The sequence below is a fragment of the Lytechinus variegatus genome, chromosome 6 (assembly GCF_018143015.1).
Source record: "Lytechinus variegatus isolate NC3 chromosome 6, Lvar_3.0, whole genome shotgun sequence".
NCBI lineage: Eukaryota > Metazoa > Echinodermata > Echinoidea > Temnopleuroida > Toxopneustidae > Lytechinus > Lytechinus variegatus.
The window spans coordinates 43,450,156-43,474,401 of record NC_054745.1 but is presented as its reverse complement, the minus strand read 5'-3'; the positions used below and the strand labels follow the sequence as shown (position 1 = coordinate 43,474,401).

General features: G+C 37.3%; 2 protein-coding genes across 2 annotated transcripts in view; both read right to left on the bottom strand.

Moving 5' to 3' along the window:
- Nucleotides 1–5,198: 5,198 nt before the first annotated feature.
- Nucleotides 5,199–13,846, bottom strand: LOC121417875 (MAM and LDL-receptor class A domain-containing protein 1-like). Its single transcript, XM_041611608.1, has 7 exons — nucleotides 13,601–13,846; nucleotides 12,622–12,706; nucleotides 11,695–11,844; nucleotides 9,519–9,670; nucleotides 6,914–7,112; nucleotides 6,098–6,238; nucleotides 5,199–5,215 (listed from the first exon to the last, which is right to left on the bottom strand). The coding sequence occupies exons 1-7, from the start codon at nucleotides 13,844–13,846 to the stop codon at nucleotides 5,199–5,201; spliced, it is 990 nt and encodes a 329-aa protein (XP_041467542.1).
- Nucleotides 13,847–14,742: 896 nt separating this feature from the next.
- The window catches only part of LOC121417874 (MAM and LDL-receptor class A domain-containing protein 1-like), a 35,037-nt gene continuing 25,533 nt past the window's right edge, over nucleotides 14,743–24,246 (bottom strand). The window contains exons 17-20 of the mRNA XM_041611607.1: nucleotides 19,474–19,626; nucleotides 17,881–18,018; nucleotides 16,953–17,174; nucleotides 14,743–15,359 (exon numbers count right to left, since the gene is read on the bottom strand). Of these exons, the coding sequence (XP_041467541.1) occupies nucleotides 14,935–15,359; nucleotides 16,953–17,174; nucleotides 17,881–18,018; nucleotides 19,474–19,626 (938 nt within the window). The 3' untranslated portion in view covers nucleotides 14,743–14,934. The remainder of the gene's footprint in view (nucleotides 15,360–16,952; nucleotides 17,175–17,880; nucleotides 18,019–19,473; nucleotides 19,627–24,246) is intronic.

Genomic DNA, 24,246 nt, shown 5'->3' with positions numbered 1-24,246 from the left:
CCTGTCCCGTCGGCACTGGATAACAAGAGCTTGGAGAAAAAAATGACACAGACTAGTAATTATTGCAGTTTATTATATCACAGAGAGTTTACATGTAAGCTACCTGAATACAAATGTAAAGACATTGAAGACAGTGTTAATATGTGGTTGTCAGAGTTAGAATAGAAAAAAACAGGCCGAGATATACTTTCACACCGCGAATTTTCCCCACATCGCGAGTGTTATTTGCGCGTTTGTCCGGTTCACTCTGTTAAAATCCGATTCACATTGTTAAAGTGATTAATTGAAGGATACTGTGATTATTGACTATCCACTGTGGAAATTTCGATAATTCTGATTTTTCTTTTCAAATTGTGTTCACACACTTGACTATGAGAATAGGCAATTCACACTGTTCGAAGGTATGCGGATTTTCGAATTGCGTGTCGCACTGTGAATACACTGCGAACACTCTGGCCTGTAATCTAATATCAGGTTCAACTCCGACCTTGGTCTAACTCTGAGTCTGAGCAAAAATCGTGGGAAGCCAAAAGCTAGAAAAAAATCTTCTTATATTGTACATTTCTTGTATTTACTTTTTTTTTCTTTGCTTTCATAATGAAGAAAATGTTCCAGTAATCATTGTGAAACAGTTTAACACTATTTGAGTGTCAAAAGAGTTAATAAATTGAAAATGTACTATTATATATTTGTGTTCCAACTGGCTCTCCATAGTTAAACCAAAACTTAAAGGCATGCTTTAATTTGAACCATAGATCAAAATATGGGACTCTGTAAAATAAAACTTCAATGTAATGTAAATTCGATAAAGACACAATTTTAACCCACTACTCTGAACACAAAGTGGAAAAAAGAGTGAAAATAAAATGGAAACAGACCGTGTTTCCTAAAATATGAACTCAGGTAGACACACGGTGAACACTTCACAGTGTGATGCCAACAGACCATGAACGCACTAGCCTAAACACAATGTGAACACACTACCGACACACTGGGGACACATTGTAAACATACTCTGAACACATTGTTAACACACTACTAACGTATAATGTGAACACATTGTGGATACGCATTGGCGCACTGTGGAATTTTCAGTTGAGTACGTACCTCCAGTTGTCCAATCGTTTGGCCATACATGTAGAGCCAGAAGCTGAAACATGCACCTTGGGCACTAGGGATTACTGGTGATCTGACACCGGCACTGTATCCCTGCTGTCCTGAAGTAGACTCGAAAAATAAATAGAATCCTGCAAAAAAAGAGAAGAAAATAGCTAGGATATTATTGGAATATTCATTAAGGGCTTCCTGGAATGAAGGTAAAAATATTTATAACAGATGGAAAGTTGAAGTGCCACAACTCTCTCTCTCCCTCATCATCGCCTTTCTTACATGTTTAGCTTCTCCCATTTATTTCTTATATTGTTGGTCAATAAGAATTTGAAAGTGCACAATATTAATATCCCATTCATGCATTTATTATTTCATTATTATTATTATTACAAGTAGGTGTTTCCTAAAGATGGTCTTAAGCTGCGACTGACTTTATGAACGACTAGTGATATTTTCTGGAATTAAATAAACACCAATGAAAGTTTGGTGTACCTGATTTCCGACAAGATAAGATCGCCACTCGTTCGTAAAGTCGTTCATAATTTCCGAACATCTTCATGAAAGAGCCACTTGGGGCCCGTGGACTTCCAACTGTTGCAGCTTTGTCATTATAGCAACTGCCATAAACCTTGCTTATGACTGGCTGCTGAGCCCGGTAACCATGATAGTTGCCATTATAGTAAAGCCTTAATGAAAAGGGTCCCAGGTCCAATTGATGTTGTGGAATGTGTAGGACTAAGCAAGGTCTTTCCCTTACCGTTTCCGGTTGTATGATCCTTGAAAGGTCCGGTGTTAGGCGTTGGGGTCTGGCCTCGGTATCTTAGCCAGTCCAGGCGATCATCATCAACATCAAACCAGCCACATCTATTCACTTCAAAATCACAGCTTGCTGATTCTTGTAACGATGGTTCAGCTGATGTGGGATATACTGAAATAAGAGGACAATAAATCACACGTCTATTGTGTCATATTCCCTTTTATCAAGCAGGGTATTTATAGGTCCATTAATATGCACCTTCCATTTTCTTATGAAGTGTAAAAATCCATGAAAACGTGGTGACTGTTAATATTTCATCGTTACTCTTTAGGGCACCTCTGATGATTTGTCTAATCGATTAATTCAACTCAAAAGTACGTCAAAATGGTCCATCTAGGTTTCATCTTATTGGACTAGCAGAGGAACACTAATAATTTTACCTCCCTTCAAGGAGAGATATGTCTTTTTTCCAGTTGTGCCTCTGTACTAAATTATCCTTCAAAATATTCTTTTTTGTCAGCTATAACGAAATAATTAAATTCATATATTGATCTCTGCACTTTTGACTATTGATCCTTTTTTCATCAGAGCCTAGTAAGTCCTAGATGTATTCTAAACCAAGTTTAAAGCCAATCTTTAATATGCATTCATAAAAATGAAACGGAATCTGTGCAGATCGATGGACAATAACAACGATGAAAGACGAAAAAAACAATAATCAAATTATCGATTACCTGTGCATGCCTCAGTTTCAACATCCAAATCATCAATAGCAATGTCTCCATAATTGAAGTAGCCGAGGACAGCCTCAAACTTGATCTAAAATAAGATAAACATATATAAGAAACATAATCTGTATATGAATTGGTGACAATGTAGGGAAGCTATCTTCCCCCTTTCTTCAGTATTTGACCCCCCCTCCCCTTCTCAAAAACGAAAAATTGGGGAGGCAGAAACAAATGCAGAAGTGTAAAAAAAAGAAAGAAAAGTTTGGGATCATTGACAGTCGAAACATATTGTACATGCACACCATATTTGTTTTCAAATCCATTTGATCCTAATGCTACAAACATGGCAAATATGGCACATATGGCAGTGAACTACGTTGTCTGAACTTAAACAACTCTTTCATTGCGTATGACATCACCTATAATGGCAATGTAAAATATTTTCGAGATGAAATTGCAGTTCATCAGGCGGCAAATGCATCTATTACCCACGATGAGAGAGTGTTTTTTGGTTGTTCTTTTTATTTCAGTGTTTCAGCAAAAACTCATAAACACGCCTCTCATCTCCTCATCAAAGACCGACATGGGATTTCCATCGCCAAATTATCACATGTCACCACTGGCATTAAATTGGGGAGGGGGATTGCGTGAACCTGTCATGAAAGTGCACATTTGAAAAAGATTTCCTTAAAAAAAGCGCGGCACATGCTTTAAGGCTGATACTTACCACGTAGGAATCTCCTAAAGAAGGAACTGGTGTTGTCTGTGGGGGGAAAATGGAGGAAAAACAATAAATGAGAATTCAGCAACTGGTTGGAATTCCTCACGAATGGCCGATATAACACGATTGAAGGAAACCAAAACCCAAGAAGAGAAGCAATCTGATTGGAAAGAGTCAATTGAGAGGAACAATGAAAAAAAAAAGTTTCATCAAAATCAGTTGTGAAATAAGCAAGATAAGGGAGTTGGAAAACACTTGTACTTTCTATGGGTATCCTCAAATTAGCAAACGTGCTTCAAAATGGCTGATTTTGTGGACAACTCGCCATTTGTTTTGCACACAACTTTTCAGATTTTCCTCATTATCTTTCAAATTGCATCTTGTCTCCTTCTGAGCACAACATTTGTCATGGGAAAGTATAATCTACATCATATATGTCAAGGTCCGGAGGAGATAAAGGGAAATATGTAAAAAAAAGAGGAAAATCTGAAAATATGTGTACAAAACAAATGGAGAGTTGTCGACAAAATCAGCCATTTTGAAGCACGTTTGCCAATTTGAGGATCCACATAGTAAGTACAAGACTATTTAATCGTCCATAACATAATAATGATGAAAAAAATGTAGTTTCGTTTCACCCTATAATGAGGGGACTGATTATCAATTAATTTCATCCATTTAATATTTAGAAAAAACAACAACAAAAAACAAAACATCAGGAAGATACGGTAAATTGTCAATTCATCCACTGCCAACTCGTCCACTCGCCACATCATCTATCTTCATTCTTTAGTCCAATGTCATCCCGTCCATCAACACTTCGTCTTAGAACCATTTGGTCCAATCATCACTTCGTCTAATTAACCAATCGGTCTAATACCAATTTTCTTTTCATCTATTTGGCACAATTAACTCTTTATTTTAAATAGACCAAATGGTATATGGACTAAAAATGGCTATTGGACCAACTGGTTATTAGACGGAATGGCATTAGACTGAATGCAAAAGTAGTCCACTGTGGTGAGTAGACACATTGATGATAGACCAAATGATAGTAGACGAGTTGGCAATAGGACCATTTGGTATTAGACGAATTGGAAATAAACCGGAATAATCAGCTTGGTCAAGTAAATCAAATCAACGCACTGACCATGTTAATTCGCTCTCAAAATAAATCAGTAAATGAATACAAAATAAATAAATGAATAAATAAACAAATTTTTAAACAAAAACAAATGAATAAATAAATAGATGAATAAATGAATAAATAAATAAAGAGCATCTACTCACCACGCCCTCGTCAATAAGTCCTAACTTGCCCTGCCACCACGTATACTGGTCAGGGTTTTGTTGGCCGTTCAGCCGCCAAACATAGGTTTCCTCAAGTGTTCTTTCATTGACCAGGTAAACGTTAAGTTCTCCGATTGTAGATCCATACATATGATACCAAAATGTAAAACAAGCAGCAGAGAGGTCTTCCATTCTAAACGAAGGTGATGTCAGCCAAGCTGCATAACCCGGTGCAAGAGAGTTACTCTCCAAATAAATATAATAACCTAATGAAGATAGAAAATTTGTTAGAATGAAAGAATGGAGTCATGATAATGCAGGTCTTGTTAGTTATGGGTAACGAAAGAGTCATATGCACGCTTTAATCTGATCGTTTTTCGATTTCTCCAGTTTTTCTTCTATTTCTTCAGCTTCTTCCTACTGTCCGCTTTATCCATTCCTGCTTCTCCTGCCTTTACTTTCTCTTTTTTTCATCTTCTTCTAGTTGTTTTCTCCCCCATTCTCTCGTTTCCTCTTCCTCCTCATCATTTTTAGTTTCATCTTGTTCTTGTTTTTTGTAAATAATTAAGAGCGCTTTTGTTCTTATCAATATTCATCTCGCTCCTTGATCTGTTTTTGTTGATGAAAATGAAAATCCATAATTTATTGTTCGAAATAGACATGAAATGAAATACTCTGAAAATTTGATTTGCCCAATTGATCATGGGCCCGGCAGCCGCTGTGCAGCACCAGATCGACGAGGCTTTATCCCTTTAATAGTTGAACGCCAAACAGGGTAGCAGCAACTCCCATCTTTTAACGTCTTTTGGTCTGACGCGGCCGGGGTTTGAACCCCCGACCTACCGGTTGTGAGACGGACGCTCTACCAACTGAGCCAACACACCGGTTGGCTAGTTCTTTAGATCTAGTTCTCTTTACTGTATTTCTTTGTCTAGTTATGTTTTCATATCTTCCTCTTCATCATCTTAAAAGTTTACATTATTTTCGTTAATATTGTAGTATACAAGTATGTTATCTTACTTTTTGATGCGTAGATTACATAGATTTTCTCTGTATTGTTTTTCTTAACATGGACCAAGTGCACACACAGTTCACAAGAATGCACAGAGCATTATATTCATAATATAGCATAATATGGGCTGATGGATGGGTTGGGGTGAATGAAGCAGAAAGGAAATTATTATTCTTACATTGTACTTGTGTGGTATTTATATAAATTTCTATAAAATCTAATATTCACATTGTAAAAGAGAACTGTTGCTCGGCTAGCGCGATGAGCGTCTACTGACGGTGTGTGCGCTTTACAAATATACACTATTATTATTATTATATAGGATGAACGAGCATTGGTAATTATAACCTGCCTTGCTCCCAGGCCTACGTGCCGTGGCCGGGGATCGAACCCCGGACCTTCTCATGTCTAGTGAGGTGTTTTAGACCACTCGACCACGGCACCTTTTTACGGTGATAATGTAAACCAATTAAACGTACCTGATTCTGTCGCAGTAGTATGGTCAACGTTGGGCCCTGTAGTACTTGTAACCGTCAACCCAGAGATCCGTTGCCAGTCTGAACTGTCCCCGTAAGCAACATTTTCCCAGAGACAAAGATCACTCTCAAAGGTGCATGACACTGAAACAAAATAAGATTATACACGTTGAATGATTGTACATTGTATATAATGTTTGTACATTGTTTCTCTATCCACCAGGCGCCCTCACATTACTCCTATTTTAAGATCCTTACATTGGCTCCCTGTAAAACAGCGTATTATGTTCAAGATTTTGTTGTTAACTTTCCATTGTGTTCATGGCTCATCTCCCAAGTACCTTATTTCACTGATCAAAAGTTATACCCCTTCAAGATCCATATGTTCCTCCCTTTCCAATCCTCTTGTTACCCCGAAAATTTCCAAAACCTAGGGTGAAAGATCATTTGTTTACTCATCCTTGAAGCTATGGAATAGCCTCCCTCATAACATCAAACAGTGCTTGACTTCTGAAACTTTCAAAAATTACCTCAAACATTTCTGTTCAATTCTTCTTAATTTCTTCTATAATTTCCTAAAAAGCGCCTTGAGCACTCTACAGGGTGGATTAGGCGCGATATAAGTCTAATTATTATTATTATAAACGTGACAATGGAAAAATATATATTTTATTGTTCGAAATAGACATGAAATGAAATACTCCCAAAAATTTGTTTTTAACAATTTATCTTGGGCCACTGTGTGACGTCATCGCTAATTTATGAATCAAACCCGTGGACTATCTAAGACACATGCATGCACATTACATAAAAACTTACATTCATGACCGCAGACGCCACCTCGGAAATCAACATCATCGATTGCTATATCCCCTGTTTCTTTGGTGTTGCCTACTGATGCTTCGAATACTACACGATATCTTGATAAAGCCTCAACTTCAGCGTGTGTTGAAAACCATTTGTTTCCACGGTTACCAACCAAAGTTAATAGTTCAGTTTGTGTTCCATCAATGTCAGACTAGAATGATACAGAAATATGAAGAGACGAAAAAAATAACAGTAGGTGAAGAGTAAAATATAACTGAAGAAAATATCGAACACAGTAAGAAGAGAAAAATCCATAGTATCCCCGCTTTTAAAGGACAAGTCCACCCTAACAAAAACTTGATTTGAATAAAAAGAGAAAAATTCAACAAGCATAACACATTTTTAAGTTTCGCTCCATTTCACCAAACAGATATATGCACATCTCGGTCGGTATGCAAATGAGGAACTGATGACATCACTCACTCACTATTTCTTTTGTATTTTATTATATGAAATATGAAATATTTGTATTTTCTCTTCATTGTTATGTGAAATGAAGTTTCATTCCTCCCTGTATCCAATCCAATCCAAAAGTCATTTGATATAGCGCCTTTTCCTTTCGGTTACAAAGCGCTGCACACACACTACTCCATATTTGTTTTGGCCACTAAAACAACTGCTTTACACCTCGGAATGATCGGTCTACTCCATGCAATTAATTGTCCACTTAGCAGAATAGATGGGATTTAATGGCCTTCTTGAATTGTTCAACAGAGGAGGCCATCTTCACTGCAGCTGGTAGGTGATTCCATATTTTGGCAGCAATCACAGGAAAGGACGTTTCACCCGCACTTCTCTTGGAAAGGCGTTGAGTGAGCCAGATTGACGAAGATGAATGAGTAGTACGGACTTGAGAACGACGAATGAGAATGTTATCGATGTACTCCGGGCTTCTGTGGTTGAGCGACTTGAAGACTAGCAGCAAAATTTTGAAGGCTATCCTCTGTCTCACAGGCAACCAATGGAGTTCCAGTCGGAGAGGTTCTGTGTGAGTCCGAAGGGGAGCAGAGAAGACAAGCCTAGCGGCAGAGTTCTGTAGTCTCTGAAGTCGGTCTAAGTCCTTCTGGCTAAGAACGCTGAAGAGACTATTTCAGTAGTCCAGTCTGGAAAGAACAAGAGCCCTGACAGCAGCATGACATGTTTGCTTTTCAATAAAACGTCTCACTCTCCGGAGGTTACGAAGATGAAACTTGACGTTTCTGCAGACCAAGGTGACGTGATGGCTGAGATTTGCAGAAGGCTCAAATGTTATACCAACATTGCGAACAGACTTACAAGGCTGGAAAGATTTCTCGTTAATTGTCAGTCAGACATCCTTCATGAGATCAGATGATAAATGATGTGGCGAAGCAGAGACAAAGAATTCAGTCTTTGCATCATTGAGTTTGAGCTTGTTTGCCTTCATCCAGTCATGGATTTCAGTGATACAGCAGCTAAGTTTGTGAATAGCAGTATCAACTGCCACTGGATCCGTTGGAACAAACATGGTGTAGATCTGAATGTCATCTGCATACATGTGGAAGGAAACATCATGAGATCGAAGGATATCTCCAATTGGACGAACATAGAGTGTAAACAACAGTGGCCCGATGACGGAACCTTGCGGAATGCCGTAGTGCAATGTATGTGGTCTGGAAAACTGACCCGACACAAGAACGCGGCTACTTCGATTCTCCAGATAAGATTTCACAAGTTCAAGGGCAATTCCTCCAACTCAAATGTCGTCCTGGAGACGATTTAGCAGAATTAATTCTCCTGGAGAATCATGTACTGGGAGAGTAATTTCATTGGTGTTTAGTAGCTTGCTCAGTACATGAAAGGCAGTTTTAGGGGTACAGTCAGCTAGAGCATCAGTGAAATATTCACATTTAGCCTTGGTGATACACCTCTTGACCTGCAGTTTTGCGGTGTGAAGAGCATTTCAGTACACGTGGAATTCCATTATTTTAGCATTTTGTGCTTCAGGCAAAGAGGCCCTAATTGTCAAATTCCTAAAAATTGAAATGTTGTATAATTCAAACAATAAAAAAACAAAAGAAATAGTGAGTGAGTGACATCATCGACTCTCTCATTTGGATGTAACTAGCTCGTTCATATAACTATTTTGTTAAAATAAGTGAAACTTTGAAATGTCAAAACTTTCTTATTTTACATCTGTTTTGGATTAAATTTTCAGATTTGTGCTTGTCAGATTTTTCTCATTTGATTCAAATCAACATTTTTCTGAGGTGGGCTTTACCCTTAAGCAGTAGACGGAGATAAACAGTACAGCAAAGCTAAGCATAGTATAACATTTAAACTGATAATAACAATGAGAAAAGAACTTTGATAACAACAAAAACCCCTCCCCCTTATATTACTTCAACCACTAAATGATAGCAATAAGAATAGTGATATCAAAATAATTATAAAAACATTACTAATTTCAGCCAGATATTTAATCATTACCGTTAAAAAGAAAAAAAAATAAAAACGACCAAAAGATAAAGGACATTTTTTTGGTGGGGGGGGGGCAGACTTTGCCTAATTATCTATTTAAAAATGGATTGAAGCTAACCAGAATTCGTAGTGTATCAACGCCAACACCATTCATGTGGTAATAGAATTTCCAACACGCAAACCCGCTTGGATCTGGATCAGTTATCTTGGTATACAGCTGCGCCCTATCGCTTGGATTCTGTTCAGATGAATCAATGTACACGTACTTGCCTGCAAGGGGAAACAAAACAGTAATTAAAACAAAAATGTCAAAAACAATAAAATTCAGCCAACAGCATCCGCTGAGGTATCAAATTGCTCATGGTTTCTTTATCTTTCCCAAGATGAGAGATTCGGTAAAGGAGACTTGAAATGTATGACCAATGAAATGACATATTACCTCCTTGTATACCCTTACAAAGGACCCGTCTACTATTTTCTATTTCACTGGCATACGATCAATTCAATCAAAATATATTACGTCATACTTAAACGTCGCAATCGTGAACCGCAATATGATTGACGGGTCTTCATTCCTTATTTCTTTCTGTTATGTCTTGTTTTGTCTTCCTTGTCTTGTCTAGTAACCTGTGTGTCCTTGTTCTTTGTAACGTTCTCTGTTTTCGTCCTTGTCAAGTTTTTCTGTAACTTTCTCCGAGCTCAGCTCTATTTTTTTTATTATTATTTATAGCTATCAAGTGCAACACATTAGCAGAAGAAGAAGAAGAAGAAGGTTTTTCCCTTCATGTATATAAGATAACGATAAATGTAACAGTAATCAAATGATGACTTCAAACAATACATAATGGCTTAAATTATTCAGTGGAGTAGCAATAGTTTATGACAGCTACTTATAACAAGTGGAATGCCTCTGGCCGTCTCACCTGCATCACGCGGTTCAATATAGCAGCAGTGCTGACTTTGAATACTACTCGAACTCGCACAAGATGTTCAGTGATACATGGTTACTCTTATGTCCACTTTTTATGAACTAGACCAATAAACTTACAGAGATATGATGGTTATTCAACAAAAAACCCCAACATGGCCAAAGTTCATTGACCTTACATGACCTTTGACCTTGATCATGTGACCTGAAACTCGCACAGAATGTTCAGTGATACTTGATTACTCTTATGTACAAGTTTCATGAATCAGATCCATAAACTTTCAAAGTTTTGATGGTAATTCAACTGATACACCCAATTCGGCCAAAGTTCATTGACCTTTGACCTTGGTCATGTGACCTGAAACGCGCACAGGATGTTCAGTGATATCTGATTACTCATATGTCCAAGTTTAATGAACTAGACTAATAAACTTTCAAAGTTATGATGGTAATTCAACAGATACCCCTGATTCGGCCAAAGTTCATTGACCCTAAATGACCTTTGACCTTAATCATCAGACCTGAAACTTGCACAAAATATTCAGTGATGCTTGATTACTATTATGTCCAAGTTTCATGAATCAGATCCATAAACTTTCAAAGTTATGATGGGAATTCAACAGATATCCCCAATTCGGCCAAAGTTCATTGACCCTAAATGACCTTTGACCTTGGTCATGTGACGTGAAACTCATGCAGGATGTTCAGTGATACTTGATTCACCTTATGTCCAAGTTTCATGAACTAGGTCCATATATTTTCTAAGTTATGATGACATTTCAAAAACTTAACCTCAGGTTAAGATTTCAATGTTGATTCCTCCAACATGGTCTAAGTTCATTGACCCTAAATGACCTTTGACCTTGGTCATGTGACATGAAACTCTAATAGGATGTTCAGTAATACTTGATTAACCTTATGGCCAAGTTTCATGAACTAGGTCCATATACTTTCTAAGTTATGATGTCATTTCAAAAACTTAACCTCAGGTTAAGATTTGATGTTGACGCCGCCGCCGCCGCCGTCGCCGCCGCCGTCGGAAAAGCGGCGCCTATAGTCTCACTCTGCTTCGCAGGTGAGACAAAAAATGATGGACGTTGCATGAGATCAACTGTGTCACTGGCAACAAAAACGTGAACAAAAATATTGAAATCGATTTTGGATCAAATACATCAATTTGTAACTTAAACATTTATCAAGATACAATGAATTCTAAAAAAAAGTATAATACTAGCACAAGATTGTAGGGATTGAATTCTAAGAGAATTTAAGGATAATTTTTACATTTAGTTATGATGATAAAATTTGATATTCATGTGAAATGTAAGATTATGTTTACTTTGTTATATGTTTATATGTATCTTACCGTATGTAGTCCCATACGTATGATCTGTTGTTGGACCTGTTCCTGCTGAGAGGGTACTTCCAGAGCCTTGTTTCCAATCAAAATCATCCCTGGTTAGTTCCTGTTGATACCCGCATATATCATCGTGTTGAAAATCACACGCCTGAGTCCCTGGTAACGCATAAAGCAAAGATAAAAAAGTAATGATTACATCAGGGGCGGCGGAGCGAAGTTGAAAGGGGGGGGGGCACAAGTAAAAAGGGCACTATTTAAAACAAAGAAAAAATGACTTATCTACAATGGTGTAGTAATAGACCAACAAAAAATTGAGGGGCTAGATATATCGCCTAATGTTAAAAGTTGCGAGCGAGCGATTTTTTTTCCAGATAAGCTATGTCATTATATTTCGTCTTACCTTTTCTTTGTCATATTTTGACACGAAATTCCTTCAATAAAAAAATGAATATGTGAATTTACCTGATATTCCTGGCCAAATCGCAAAGTGTGCGGAAAGGGGAACTACATCGGTGATTGTTTTTTTTATTGATTGACTTTAATCAGCAAATGATTAAAAAAATGACAAAACTTGTGCCAGTTTCCAACTCTGTTTTGTGTAAAACTCAACAAGCGATTGATGTAATTACAGGTTAAAATCGCTTCGATTTTGTTATGATGAAAAATGAAAAAAGATGGATTGAATAGATTTCAAGTTCAGTGTCGAATTTTTTGTGATGGTGTTAGGCCAATTTTCACACAATAATATTATAACACCAAGAATAAAACGAAGATGGTCCCGAAAAGTCACTCACTAGCTGTTAAGATGTCAATAATGTGACTTAAATCACTTTACAAACCCTGAATAGGTTTTGGTGCTAGGGGAAGCAATCAAAATTTCAACACCAACACCAAGGCCAACACCGGACTTGCAATCACCATGGATTGACTTACCTGGACATTCACCCTCCGTCATACCAACGTCATCGATTGCAATGTCTCCAGTATAACTACTCCCACGGACCGCTTCGTAAACAACCTTAGGACAAAAGTGATGACCATAAAATGCTCATTATTATGAATTTTGGGGCAACTTAGTTCATGCTCTAACTCTGTGTTAAAATCACTGGAAGCCAAAGATGTAAAAATAGCATTTGAATGATCTATTTCTTATCCGAACCAGGCTCTTTTCTTCTGTTCTAATGAAGAAAGATACTGCAGAAATTATTCCCAGTCGCCTGTGAATGAATTGTGCGTGAAATAAGCTGTCAAGGCGAACTTGTACACTTGCACAAAACCTTTATACCAGGGAGTAAAAATTGATTCGGAGACCAGACTTCGGGACATTGAATTTCGGGCATATTCACTTGCACTGAATGTCCAAAAGGCTGAGGCACTTTTGAACAAAATTAAAAAGCCCCTCCACCAAAAAGGGCCTTTCTTCACTCCCTATTAATAATAATCCCCCCCCCCAAAAATGAAATATTAGTTTTGCCTCTCAAGGGAGGAGGTGGGCCAGATTTGCCCCTACCAATTTCGGCCACTGAATCATTGGTCTACATCGTACATGTCGTACGTAGTCAAATGCAACGTTATGTAAAATACACTACAAATGTGTTTTAATGCCGGTATGGGTCTTTAATAGCTTTGTCTACAAACTTACTTGATCTTAATCTGGTTCATAAGACAAATCGTTTGATTAAACAGACAAACTGGAGTCCAAATTATAGATATTAGAACATATGGTTAGTCGGATGTGAAAAAAACCCCGAAAAGTAAAGGTATACTGATTTTAAAACAAAATCTACAATTTACAGACAGTATCTGAAGATACTTGGTCTTATCTTAACGTTAAACAAAGTACAGGGGTGCAGTAGTAGGCCTATTAACATTATCCTAGATTGTGGCAGCACATGTAGCAAAGGTCACCTACCCGAAATGTGTAAATGTCCACCACATCGACATATGCTTCCCTCCAGCGATTTCCACTAGAACTGGTCCTGGTCCAGACCGGCAGGTCCAGAGCCGACTCGTTCCTCTGAAGGTATACGTTTAGAGATCCAATCGTCTGGCCAAACATGTGGAACCAGAAACTGATGCAGTATTTTCCCGGAGGTGCAAAGGTGCTAGCAAGTCTAGCGCTGTTCCCTGTCTCTCCTTGTGACGTTTCTAAATACATGTAATATCCTTTCGCTGAAAGCATAAAACAGATTTAGTATCATCTGATATTCAAGCTCTAGGTAAGCAAGATCTGTTTAACGGTTACATTGGTAGAATCGTTATGTTGCATCGCCGTATGCAGCCATTTGATTTTGTGAGGAGATAGGCCTATGTCGTCAGGGACTTTTAATGTAAGCCGAAAGTATTGCGAATGGTAAAAAATGTAACAAATTCTTTACAAAATATATGTAATTAGCCATCCCAAATTGACAATATGTTGCTTTAGAAGGTTCCCTGCAAATCCCCAAATTAGCAAGTTGGTCTTTGAAAAAGACGAGGAACAATGCAATTAAGCTCATCTGAAGGAATAGTTGTCATTCTTCAGACTGTACAAAATAAAAACAAAACTGTAAAGTGAAATACATAAAAAGTACTGACAACACAGGATGAAATATATTCTTTGAAACCTATTCGTTCAGACTGTTTGGCAATTTCATCTTTCATGTTTGATTTAACCGAAACTTGAAATCTTGGATCTCATTATTGTTTCCAGATCCCGCCGAACTTCTTAAATACAGTAGCTGTAACCCTGGTTCTCCTTATTGCTTGAATCTTCACCAAATTTCATCTTACTTCGAACTCGCGTGGCTTATTAGTGATCAATTTGGCACGATATACATGTATGTTTCAAGCTTACGATGGACTCTTTCAAGTTCAACACAAATCGTAAAATTAATTTGTTGCTGGATTTGAGGGTTGCAATTAACAAACTGTCATTGGGAAAAAAATACAAATTTACGGATTTAACTCATCTGTTTTACTGGAAGATCATTTACTAGGTGCCCCATAATAAAGTTATAATTAAAACAATAAGTGATGATGTCATCACTTTACTTCATTCACTAACTTCTTTAGTCTCACTATCCATGTCATCCCCACCCCTCGAACAAATAATTAAACAAAGGTGACATCATTGCTGAACAGAATACAGGGTCATAAAGTTTGTTTCACGGTGTCCACACGGCATGCCTACATACATGACCTATTAGACAATAAGTCATCTTAATAATCATTTCGGAATCGCTTTTTACCGCGCAGATTTTTTTTTCAAGAGCCCTTCATAATAAAGCAGCATTTGTCGAAAATCAATGATTCGATCCAACATTGTTGTTCGTGACTCTGGACAAACGAAATATTTGTTTTTTGTGTGGTCCAAATCTTAGGACGAAGTGCCGACACCGTCCTCAAACTATCAACAATGACCACTAATCTATTCATAGGACGTGACGGTAATTCCAATAGATTCTGAACGTTGCAGAAAGTGTCTGAAAAGTGTATGCTAAAGTTGTTACGTATTGTGCCACATGTACGGAAAGAAGAATACGTACATGTTCCTAGTGTGTGGTCAAAGGAGGGCCCTGTAAGACTTGATGAGGTGTCTCCACTTTTAGGTGACCAGTCAAATTCATCATCATCAACTTGTGTATATCCACATTCACCGTCCTCGAACGTACAGTCCCACAAATTAGGCTCTGCCAACAAAGATAACAAAATAATAATAAATAATCGTTTTTTTAACCAGCATAACAAAGGATAGTTTTTCATACATGTCCTTATCAGTGATATTTATTTTTGACAGAGAAATATTTCCTTCAAAATCAAATGCAGCTTATTTAATCTATTCCATGTAAGAACATTCCTAGAAAGTATTTTCTTGAGTCGCACATGTATGAACCTAAATCATCCACTTCTTGGCTCCTTTCCTTGTCAGTATTGAGGCACGGTTTTCGTTGAATTTCATGTACTCTGAGGAATTTGAGGAATTTAAGTAGAAGTCAAACTTTGCAGATGCATCCTCTATCACGTATACTGCAAGGAGTACGTGTAGTTCTTGAGCATCCTTCAACAGAGCAGTAGGCGATGCTATTATCATCAGCATAATTTAAATCAGTCAAATGTCTGTGTTGGCCCCTATTTGTTTACATAGGTTTGATCTCCATTTATTTTCTTCTTAAATAATCTAATGAAAGTCTTAGGATGTAATAGATAGGGTGCCAAATTGTCACCCTGACTGAAACCGTTGAGTAGGTCTGTCTACAAAATACGCGCACATACCCCCCTCGCTCTCTCTATATATGCATATAGTCCTACTTACATCTACTTCTACTGCTAATATACTTCTACTCAAAATACTAATAATACTACTACTGCTGCTACTACTTCTACTTCTAACGCCACTGCCCTTGCAATTGTTTCGAGTACTATCTCCGTTGCGACTTTTATTTCCATTCTTACTCCTCCTCGTATATCTACTACTACTACTACTACTACTACTACTACTACTACTACTACTACTACACTACTACTACAACCATATAATTTGACTTATGATTATTACTACTAGTACTGCCAGTACTGATTACTACTCCGTCTACTACTAATGGTACTGTAACACTTCTGCTACTAGTACTAATATTACTACTATTACTACTGCTGCTGCTGCTGCTACTTCTACTATTATTGCTATATACTCCTGCTTCTACACTCCCCCTTCTCCCACCACTGTTACTACTACTACTACTACTACTACTACTGCTACTGCTACTACTACTACTACTACTACTACTACTACTACTACTACTACTACTACCACTACTACTACTACTACTACTACTACTACTACTACTACTACCACTACTACTACTACTACTACTACTACTACTACTACTACCACTACTACTACTACTACTACTACTACTACTATTACTACTACCACTACCACTACTACCACTACTACCACTACTACTACTACTACTACTACCATTACTACTACTACTACTACTACTACCATTACTACTACTACTACTACTACTACTACTACTACTACTACTACTACTACTACTACTACTACTATTACTACTACCACTACCACTACTACTACTACCACTACTACCACTACTACTACTACTACTACTACTACTACTACTACTACTACTACTACCACTACTACTACTACTACTACTACTACTACTACCACTACTACTACTACTACCACTACTACTACTACTACTACTACTACTACTACTACTACTACTACTACTACTACTGATTGAATCCTGAGTTACCTTCGCATGGTGATGTGGTGAGAACTGTATCGTCTATAGCAAAGTCATCAGTGCTAGGCAAGCTTGCTTGGAACAAAATCTGGAAATCGGTTGGCGATTCAACGTCAAACTGACCTCTTCTCCAGAATTCACTACTTTCGCCGCTCGCTTCAAACATAACCTGAGGATCATGAACTGTTGGTGGGGAGTACTGGCGGAGATATACTGTGAGCGGGGGCGTTGCTGGAATGGAACACAAAGAAATTCAAAATGCCAATCACTGCCATTTTCTGACCTTTACAGTCAATAAAATCAATCTTGTAACTGTTTTTTTTTGCCAGAAAAGATTCTCACCCCATGGTAAAATAGTCAGCGGGGTGTTCTTTTAAAGCTATTCGTAAAGTAAAAGGTAATATAAAGTAGTTTCATGATAAAGTCTTTAAAGTCAAGGTTAAATGTCACCATATTACCATAGATCTAATTTTGATACATTGATATAATCTTATATTTGTACAATTTTGGCTGTAAACCAATAAATCTGATAAACACAAAAAAGGGATATTTTGGACCGCGTAGTAGTATTGTTTTGGAAAAATACCCGACACATTTTTAAGTATTCCGAATTTATTTTGATAATTTCTCAGCAATTACTTTTTTCCACAGCCATATTGTTTTGTAAAAATACCCGACACTTTTTTAAAGAATTTTGTGCATACTTTGGTAATTACTCACCAATTACTTTTTTCCCACATCCATTTGGCATATAATTGTATTTATATATAAAAACACGTGGGGTCATTTTATTTTATTTTCGCGGACAAATAACTGAAAAAAATAACCAATAATTCTTCAAATTGAAATGATTTACCATTTTCAGTGATCATTTCTTGGTCAGAAAATAAATTAATAAAACAATACATTATAAATTGGTAAAATGTTCAGTTCTTACTGACGACAGATGATTTTAGCCAATGATACCAGAATGAGAAGCAACCACCGCCAGCGGTCGTCTTGTCGAATATCTCGCTATACAATGTAGATATGCTCCAAGGAAAGGTGAACGAGCCGTCAACGTACATATAAAATCCTACAGCGATATAGAAAAGGATCGATAAATCGAAATGAAACGATGTGTCAATTACAACGTTTAAGAGCCAAACCGTGTAAAACGGGTTGCAGCTTTTAGATTCATGATAAATTATTATTAAAAAAATAGTTGGAATTTCCTTAGGTATGTAATTTTAAACATGGTGATATCACTATTTCTTAGATATTGAAACATTACTAGATACTTAAATCCTTACCACGTAAATATTAACGTCATTTATTAAAGTATAATATTTCGAATTTGTTGAATATCCTTGAATGAATATCATTTACAAATACTATTTGCTTAAATAAGAACATAAATTTATACATCTTATAATTAAACTTCAATGATTATCCTTAAAACCCTTTAAAACCCTAATTGTAGAATACTAGATAATTTGAAGTATAGGCACCGCTAATAAATACACGATAATGTGATGTATGATTGGCCTATATGATTGGTGGTGATTTGTTTACCTGATTGCTGAGAAAGCATGAATGCTTTTAAGCAACCAACCAGAGGACCGACGGCTTAAGGTCCTCTCCGAAGGACCTGGTACTGAGGATTAATGCCTTACCAAAGGGCATGCACTAGCGCACCAAGTGGGAATCGAAACGCTGTCGCAGCTCGCGAGTGCAGAATCGGCTCGCGTTGCAAAACCTGGAATGATCGGCGCATTTACATTATACGTCATAAAAAGACAACGCTGGATCCGTGCGCTTACAAGTACGTCATTATGGTAAAGGAAATGAATTGCAAGTCAATTTCAGATGCAGAATCGGCTTTCTGTTTACAGGTAGAAAAATAGCCGATTCTGCATTAGCTCACGGTTCTGAACCTACTACCTTTTCATGCCTGCTTAACTTATTTTTTTTTGGTATAATTATCCTGCTGTATTATCTCTGTTATCTTTCTTTATCTCTTTTCATTTTTATTTTCATATCCTTTGTGTGTGCTTCAATTGTTTGATTGTTTCTTGTTCTAATTTGTTCTGCTGTTCTCTGTTTTGTAAACTTGTCTGTCTTCGTAGGCAATTCTAAAATAATTATTTAGAGGGGTCCATACAATACAAGCACTGCTTTTTAGTGGATCCCTCTATTTTCACAGAATTTTTATTTTAAAATGGTTATGATATTTGCTTATATATATTCTGTTTTGCTTCGTTTTATAGATAAATATCAAATACTGTACTTGCCTGAATTTATTTTATCTGTATAAGTTCATTGTTACTATTTTGATCACATTACTTTGTTCTTCTGTTGAAAATGAAAAATAATAAATTGAAAAAAATAATGAAAACCTTGGTGGTGCAGATTGCCGATTCCGCACCGAGAGTCGATGCAAGTTCATTGCGTTTGCACACAACAAAAAAGTGGATTCTGCATTGGCTCGCGGTCTGACGAGCGAGCCGATGCAGCGTGTAAACGCGGTAAGAGTGACCAGCTGGCTTACCTTCTTTTGTTCCTCGGGTGTGATCATTGGTCGGGCCTGTGCCTGTTGATTCAGTACTTCCTGAAGCTCGTCTCCAAGCAATCTCATCATCGTCAATACCATCATCAGCAGCGTTCCTCCAAGAACACATGTCATGATCAAAATTGCAGTGACCTGCAAAGCGAAAAAAAAACGAGTTAATGTATCAAATATAATTGGATTGTTCATTGCGTTCGGCTTGCTTCGGAACCTTTAAAATGCCATTGAGTGAACGAGAGGTCATATACTCTATCTTGCATGCCGACTTAATAACCTTATTATGCTGATGTGCCGTAGACTATCGAAAAAATTATGTTGACATAGAGACTAATGTTGTTTTGTCAAAATGACTTATAACATGTTGCATGTCGACTTTCGCGGTGTGGTCTTTCTCCGAAAACTAGCGTCTTTTCTCCGGAAACAGATGATTGTGTATTTTTGTTCCCGGAAAAAGGGCGTACGGTATTCATTCTTAAGATTGGAAAGTGTGTAGAATGTTTTAAACAAAATATCAATAAAGGACAGAATCTTGCTTTGTCAGGACATAAAATTATGCACTAGCTGCCAACAACACAAAAATGAGGTATTGTTGAATTCACCGAGCAGTTATATAAACTCAGTGAGTTACATGTAGATAACTCTGCGAGCAAACTGCTGAAGTACGATACGGCTAAAAAAGGTTAAATTTTTTTGTGTGTTTTTACTAAAAGGACAAGTCCACCCCAACAAAAATTTAATTTGAATAAAAAGGGAAAAATCCAACAAGCATAACACTGAAAATTTCATCGAAATCGGATGTAAAATAAGAAAGTTATGACATTTTAAAGTTATGCTTAATTTCACAAAACAATTATATGCACATCTTGGCTGGTATGCAAATGAAAAGAATATTACTTTACCCACTAACTATTTCCTTTGTATTTTATTATATAGCATATGAAATGTTATAATTTTCTCCTCATTGGCAAGTGATACAACGATTATTTCCTTCCTGAATATGTCGAAATAGCATTGTTCAATACTATATGATTCAGTCAAGTTGGTCCTTATTGTCAAATCTATAAGAAACGAAATATTGTATTTTTCAAACAATAAAAGAACAAAACAGAAAAAAAAGAAATAGAGAGTGATAGACGTCATCGACTGACTCACCTATTTGTGCATATCACTGTTTTTTATGAAAATCAGCGAAACTTAAATGTCATAACTTTCTTTTTTTACATCCAATTTTGATGAAATGTTCAGCACTATGCTTGTTTGATTTTTCTCTATTTATTCAAGTCAGCATTTTACTGGGGTGGACTTGACCTTTTAGTTATCTTTCACCATTGGCCAATGCATGACTTGAATATTCATCAGTTTCATTCTTCCCTCATCATTGTTGTACCCGTTTTTAGTTGTCCAATGTCGACTTTGCGAAGCAACGTATCACATTCTATCAACGATATATTTTGTCTTGCCAATTCGACCATAAAAAATGCATGTTGGCATGGTGATAAGTTATATTGCCAGACAGACCATAGTATTATGTAAAAATGGCGAGATCCTTTATCTTGCAAAGTCGACTTATAAAATGGTTACATATCGGCGAGATGCGTTATAAGTTTTTATCTTTCCAAGTTGACTTTTCAACTGGAAGAGATAATTTCGTCCGCTTCATTCAAGAAGGGACTTAGCACGCATGTGCGCAAAAGTATACATTTTCAAGAAAACACAAATTACATTTTGACCTCATTTTCGATCTGAAAAAAATGACAGTTTAATAGACGCTTTTTAATGAAGAACAAGATATATATCCAACAAATGATTATTTCAAGTCTAAGAAGCAGGCGCGTACGCAAGGGGGGGGGGGTTTCGGGTTCAACCCCCCCCCCCCCTTTTCGTTTCCTTTTTTTTTGCTTGTCTCCCCAGAGGTCGGTCTGGTCAAGGAGTTATCGGGCAAGAGCCTGATAACTCCTTGGTCTGTTTACGGACAGTTCCCCTACAAAATAATGTATATGACAGCAATAATGAACAGAATCTCATGTTTCCGACGAAAAACACAGAAAAAATTTCCGCTCGCTTCGCTCTTTCCATTTTATTATATCTCTTATTTCCGCATGTCGCCGACATGATCACGGTATCGCCATTAACAAGGCCATACATGATTATCATGATGTATACTTATGAATACAAGTGAACCAAAACAAAGACATACGTTTTCTTACAAAATATGTTTTAACAATATGAAAACCAAAGTGACGGAAAACGCTAAAATGTCGGTTAGCTCGCTCCGCTCGCTCGTAATAATTTATGAAATTCCATAAGTTTCTAGTCTCCTGTTCAAAGCCGTGTTATGAGTGTTACGAATAGAAGGACATGTAGCATCGACTAATACTTGATTTACTAACAAACTATTGACAAGAAATGTATGTTTTGACGGGAAAACGCGAAAATTTCGGCTCGCTCACTCCGCTCGCTCGTAATCATTTATGAAATTTCTTAAGTTTCTAGTCTCTTGATCAAGGCCATATCATGAGACTTACGAGCAGAAGGACATGTATCATCAACTAATATGTAATCATTACCAACAAGCTATTGAGAAGAATTGTATGTTTTGACGGAAAAACGCAAACATTTCGGCTCGCTTGCTCCGCTCGCTCGTAATTATTCATGACATTTCTCAAGTTTCTAGTGTTCTGATCAAGGCCATATCCAGGCGCGTAGCCAGGGGGGCGGTCGCCCCCCCCCCCCCAAACGTCCCCAAAAAGAAAAAAAAGAAGGGAAAAAAGGAGAGAAAAGGAAAAGGGAAGGAAGGAAAGGGAAGAAAGGTAGCTTTGTGTTTTTTCTATTTATTCTTTATTTTTTTCTCAAAAGAGAAACTCCTTCACTCTTCTTGCTTTAAATTCATATATGAATTTTGCTTCCGCGCTGCGCGCGGTTAAATGACAATATTGCAGTTCTCCATTGTTTCCCCACCTTTTCTCTAACGCTGTTTTTCCACCTCAGCTATGTGCTTCTTGCCAGTTAAAGTTAAAATTGTATACATTAGGGCATGAATTTGAGTAAGGTTAGGCCGGAGTAAATGTATGAAGTTATCTTTTTTTTTCAATTGATCGCGCAACTTCTGGTCTGGTCGGCTCCGAGCGGGTAAAATCTTTATATCAGTTTCTGCCGTCACCTCCATAAAGTCAGCTTCTCCCGCTTTTCAGCTCATTACTATAAACAACCATAATTTGGGGGCAAACAGGTTCCTAATTTAAAAAGAGGAAGGTATGGAATTCGTGTTGTATTAAATAACAAAGTACAATATTTTTTTATCAAATTGTATTAAAATTCATGTCATTTCCCTGTATACATTCATCTCCTGTCCTGTTTTGCGCCCTCAGTTTGAAATTTTGAATGACACTTAAGTTTCTTTATATTCAAAATGAAGCGCTTCAGGATAAGTCAAAAAAATTAATCATCCTTTATTATATAGATAGATAATTTCAATAAATCACAGAAGTTTCAACTTTATGCGCACTATTTTCTTGGTAATGAAGTTCAATAATCTTAGAAAATCAATTGAATTAGAGACGATTGGGTATTACAGATATCTACATTTGATGAAACGTCCGCCCTTTGAAATTTCAGAGTTTCATTGCTCATCGCGGGGAGGAATATCTTCCTCTACCAATCTTCTCCTCTGTTTTGCGAGTTAAAGATATGCACTGATGCTAAATTGTTTGTAATCAAATCTGATCTTTCCAAAGAAAGTTTCAATATATCTTTGAGAATACCCTTTTCTCGGGACCTTTTTCACGGCAAGAAAAATTGATAAATCACTTTAGCTTCCGCGCTTCGCGCGGAGTTATTATCATTTTAACTTCCTTCATTGTATACCTCTTTTGTGCGTTTACAATCAGTTTTGAAAACAAGGTTCAAAATCGCAATATAGTCAACCGAATTGGAGGTACTAGAGACAAGAGAAACGGCTCCTTTTCATTTTAATTTATGAAACACTAAAAGCTTCGCGCGGGAGGGGGAAACTCCCCCTCCCTCCACCCACCCCCAAGGGAGCGCGCTTCGCGCGCTCTTTAAGTGTTGGCACGCTTCGCGTGCATTTACCGCCCCCTCCAAAAAGAAATCCTGGCTACGCGGTTGGCCATATCATGAGTGCTACGATCCGAAGGACATCTAGCATCGACTATGATACCAACAAACTATTGACAAAAAGGTTATGTTTTCAACGCAAAAACGAGAACATTTCTGCTCGCTCGCGGGTCATGACCGCACGGTTACATACCCATCCCCACTTAAATGATATTGTCTTATTTGCAGCGCTGAAAAAAAAGAAAAAAAATTATCACCCCCCCCCCCCCCGCTCATCACTTTTTAGAGACTGGGCGGGAGATTTAAAAAAAAAATCAGCTCGAAACCCCCCCCCCCCTTTCAAAAATCCTGCGTACGCGCCTGCTAAGAAGGATTTATTTTCAGGTTTAGAGCTGAAAACATTCTACTTATTCCTACTTATACCTATTCAATCATGATTAGTATGGATTTTTGCTACATAAATGATGCGAGCGCGAAGGGCGAGCTGAAAACTTTTATATTCCAATCTTAAAAGCGGACATTTTGAGCACGATTTTAAATAAAGAACGGGTTGTGTATCTCAATCTAGATTTCTGATATTGTGTGTGTATGGGGTAGATATGTTTACCCCCCCCCCCCCCCCGGATCGACGGCTCTGGTCCCTTGTAGCCAGTGGAATTATACCACACACACACAAAACTC

Bases quoted from the DNA above. Each gene is read 5' to 3' on its own strand.
- LOC121417875 (XM_041611608.1), bottom strand. From the start codon at position 13,846: ATGTATTTAGAAACGTCACAAGGAGAGACAGGGAACAGCGCTAGACTT. The intron at 11,845-12,621 runs GTAAGTCAATCC...ATGCGTTACCAG, and splicing joins GACGGAGGGTGAATGTCCAG to GGACTCAGGCGTGTGATTTT. The intron at 9,671-11,694 runs GTAAGATACATA...TTCCCCTTGCAG, and splicing joins TACGTATGGGACTACATACG to GCAAGTACGTGTACATTGAT.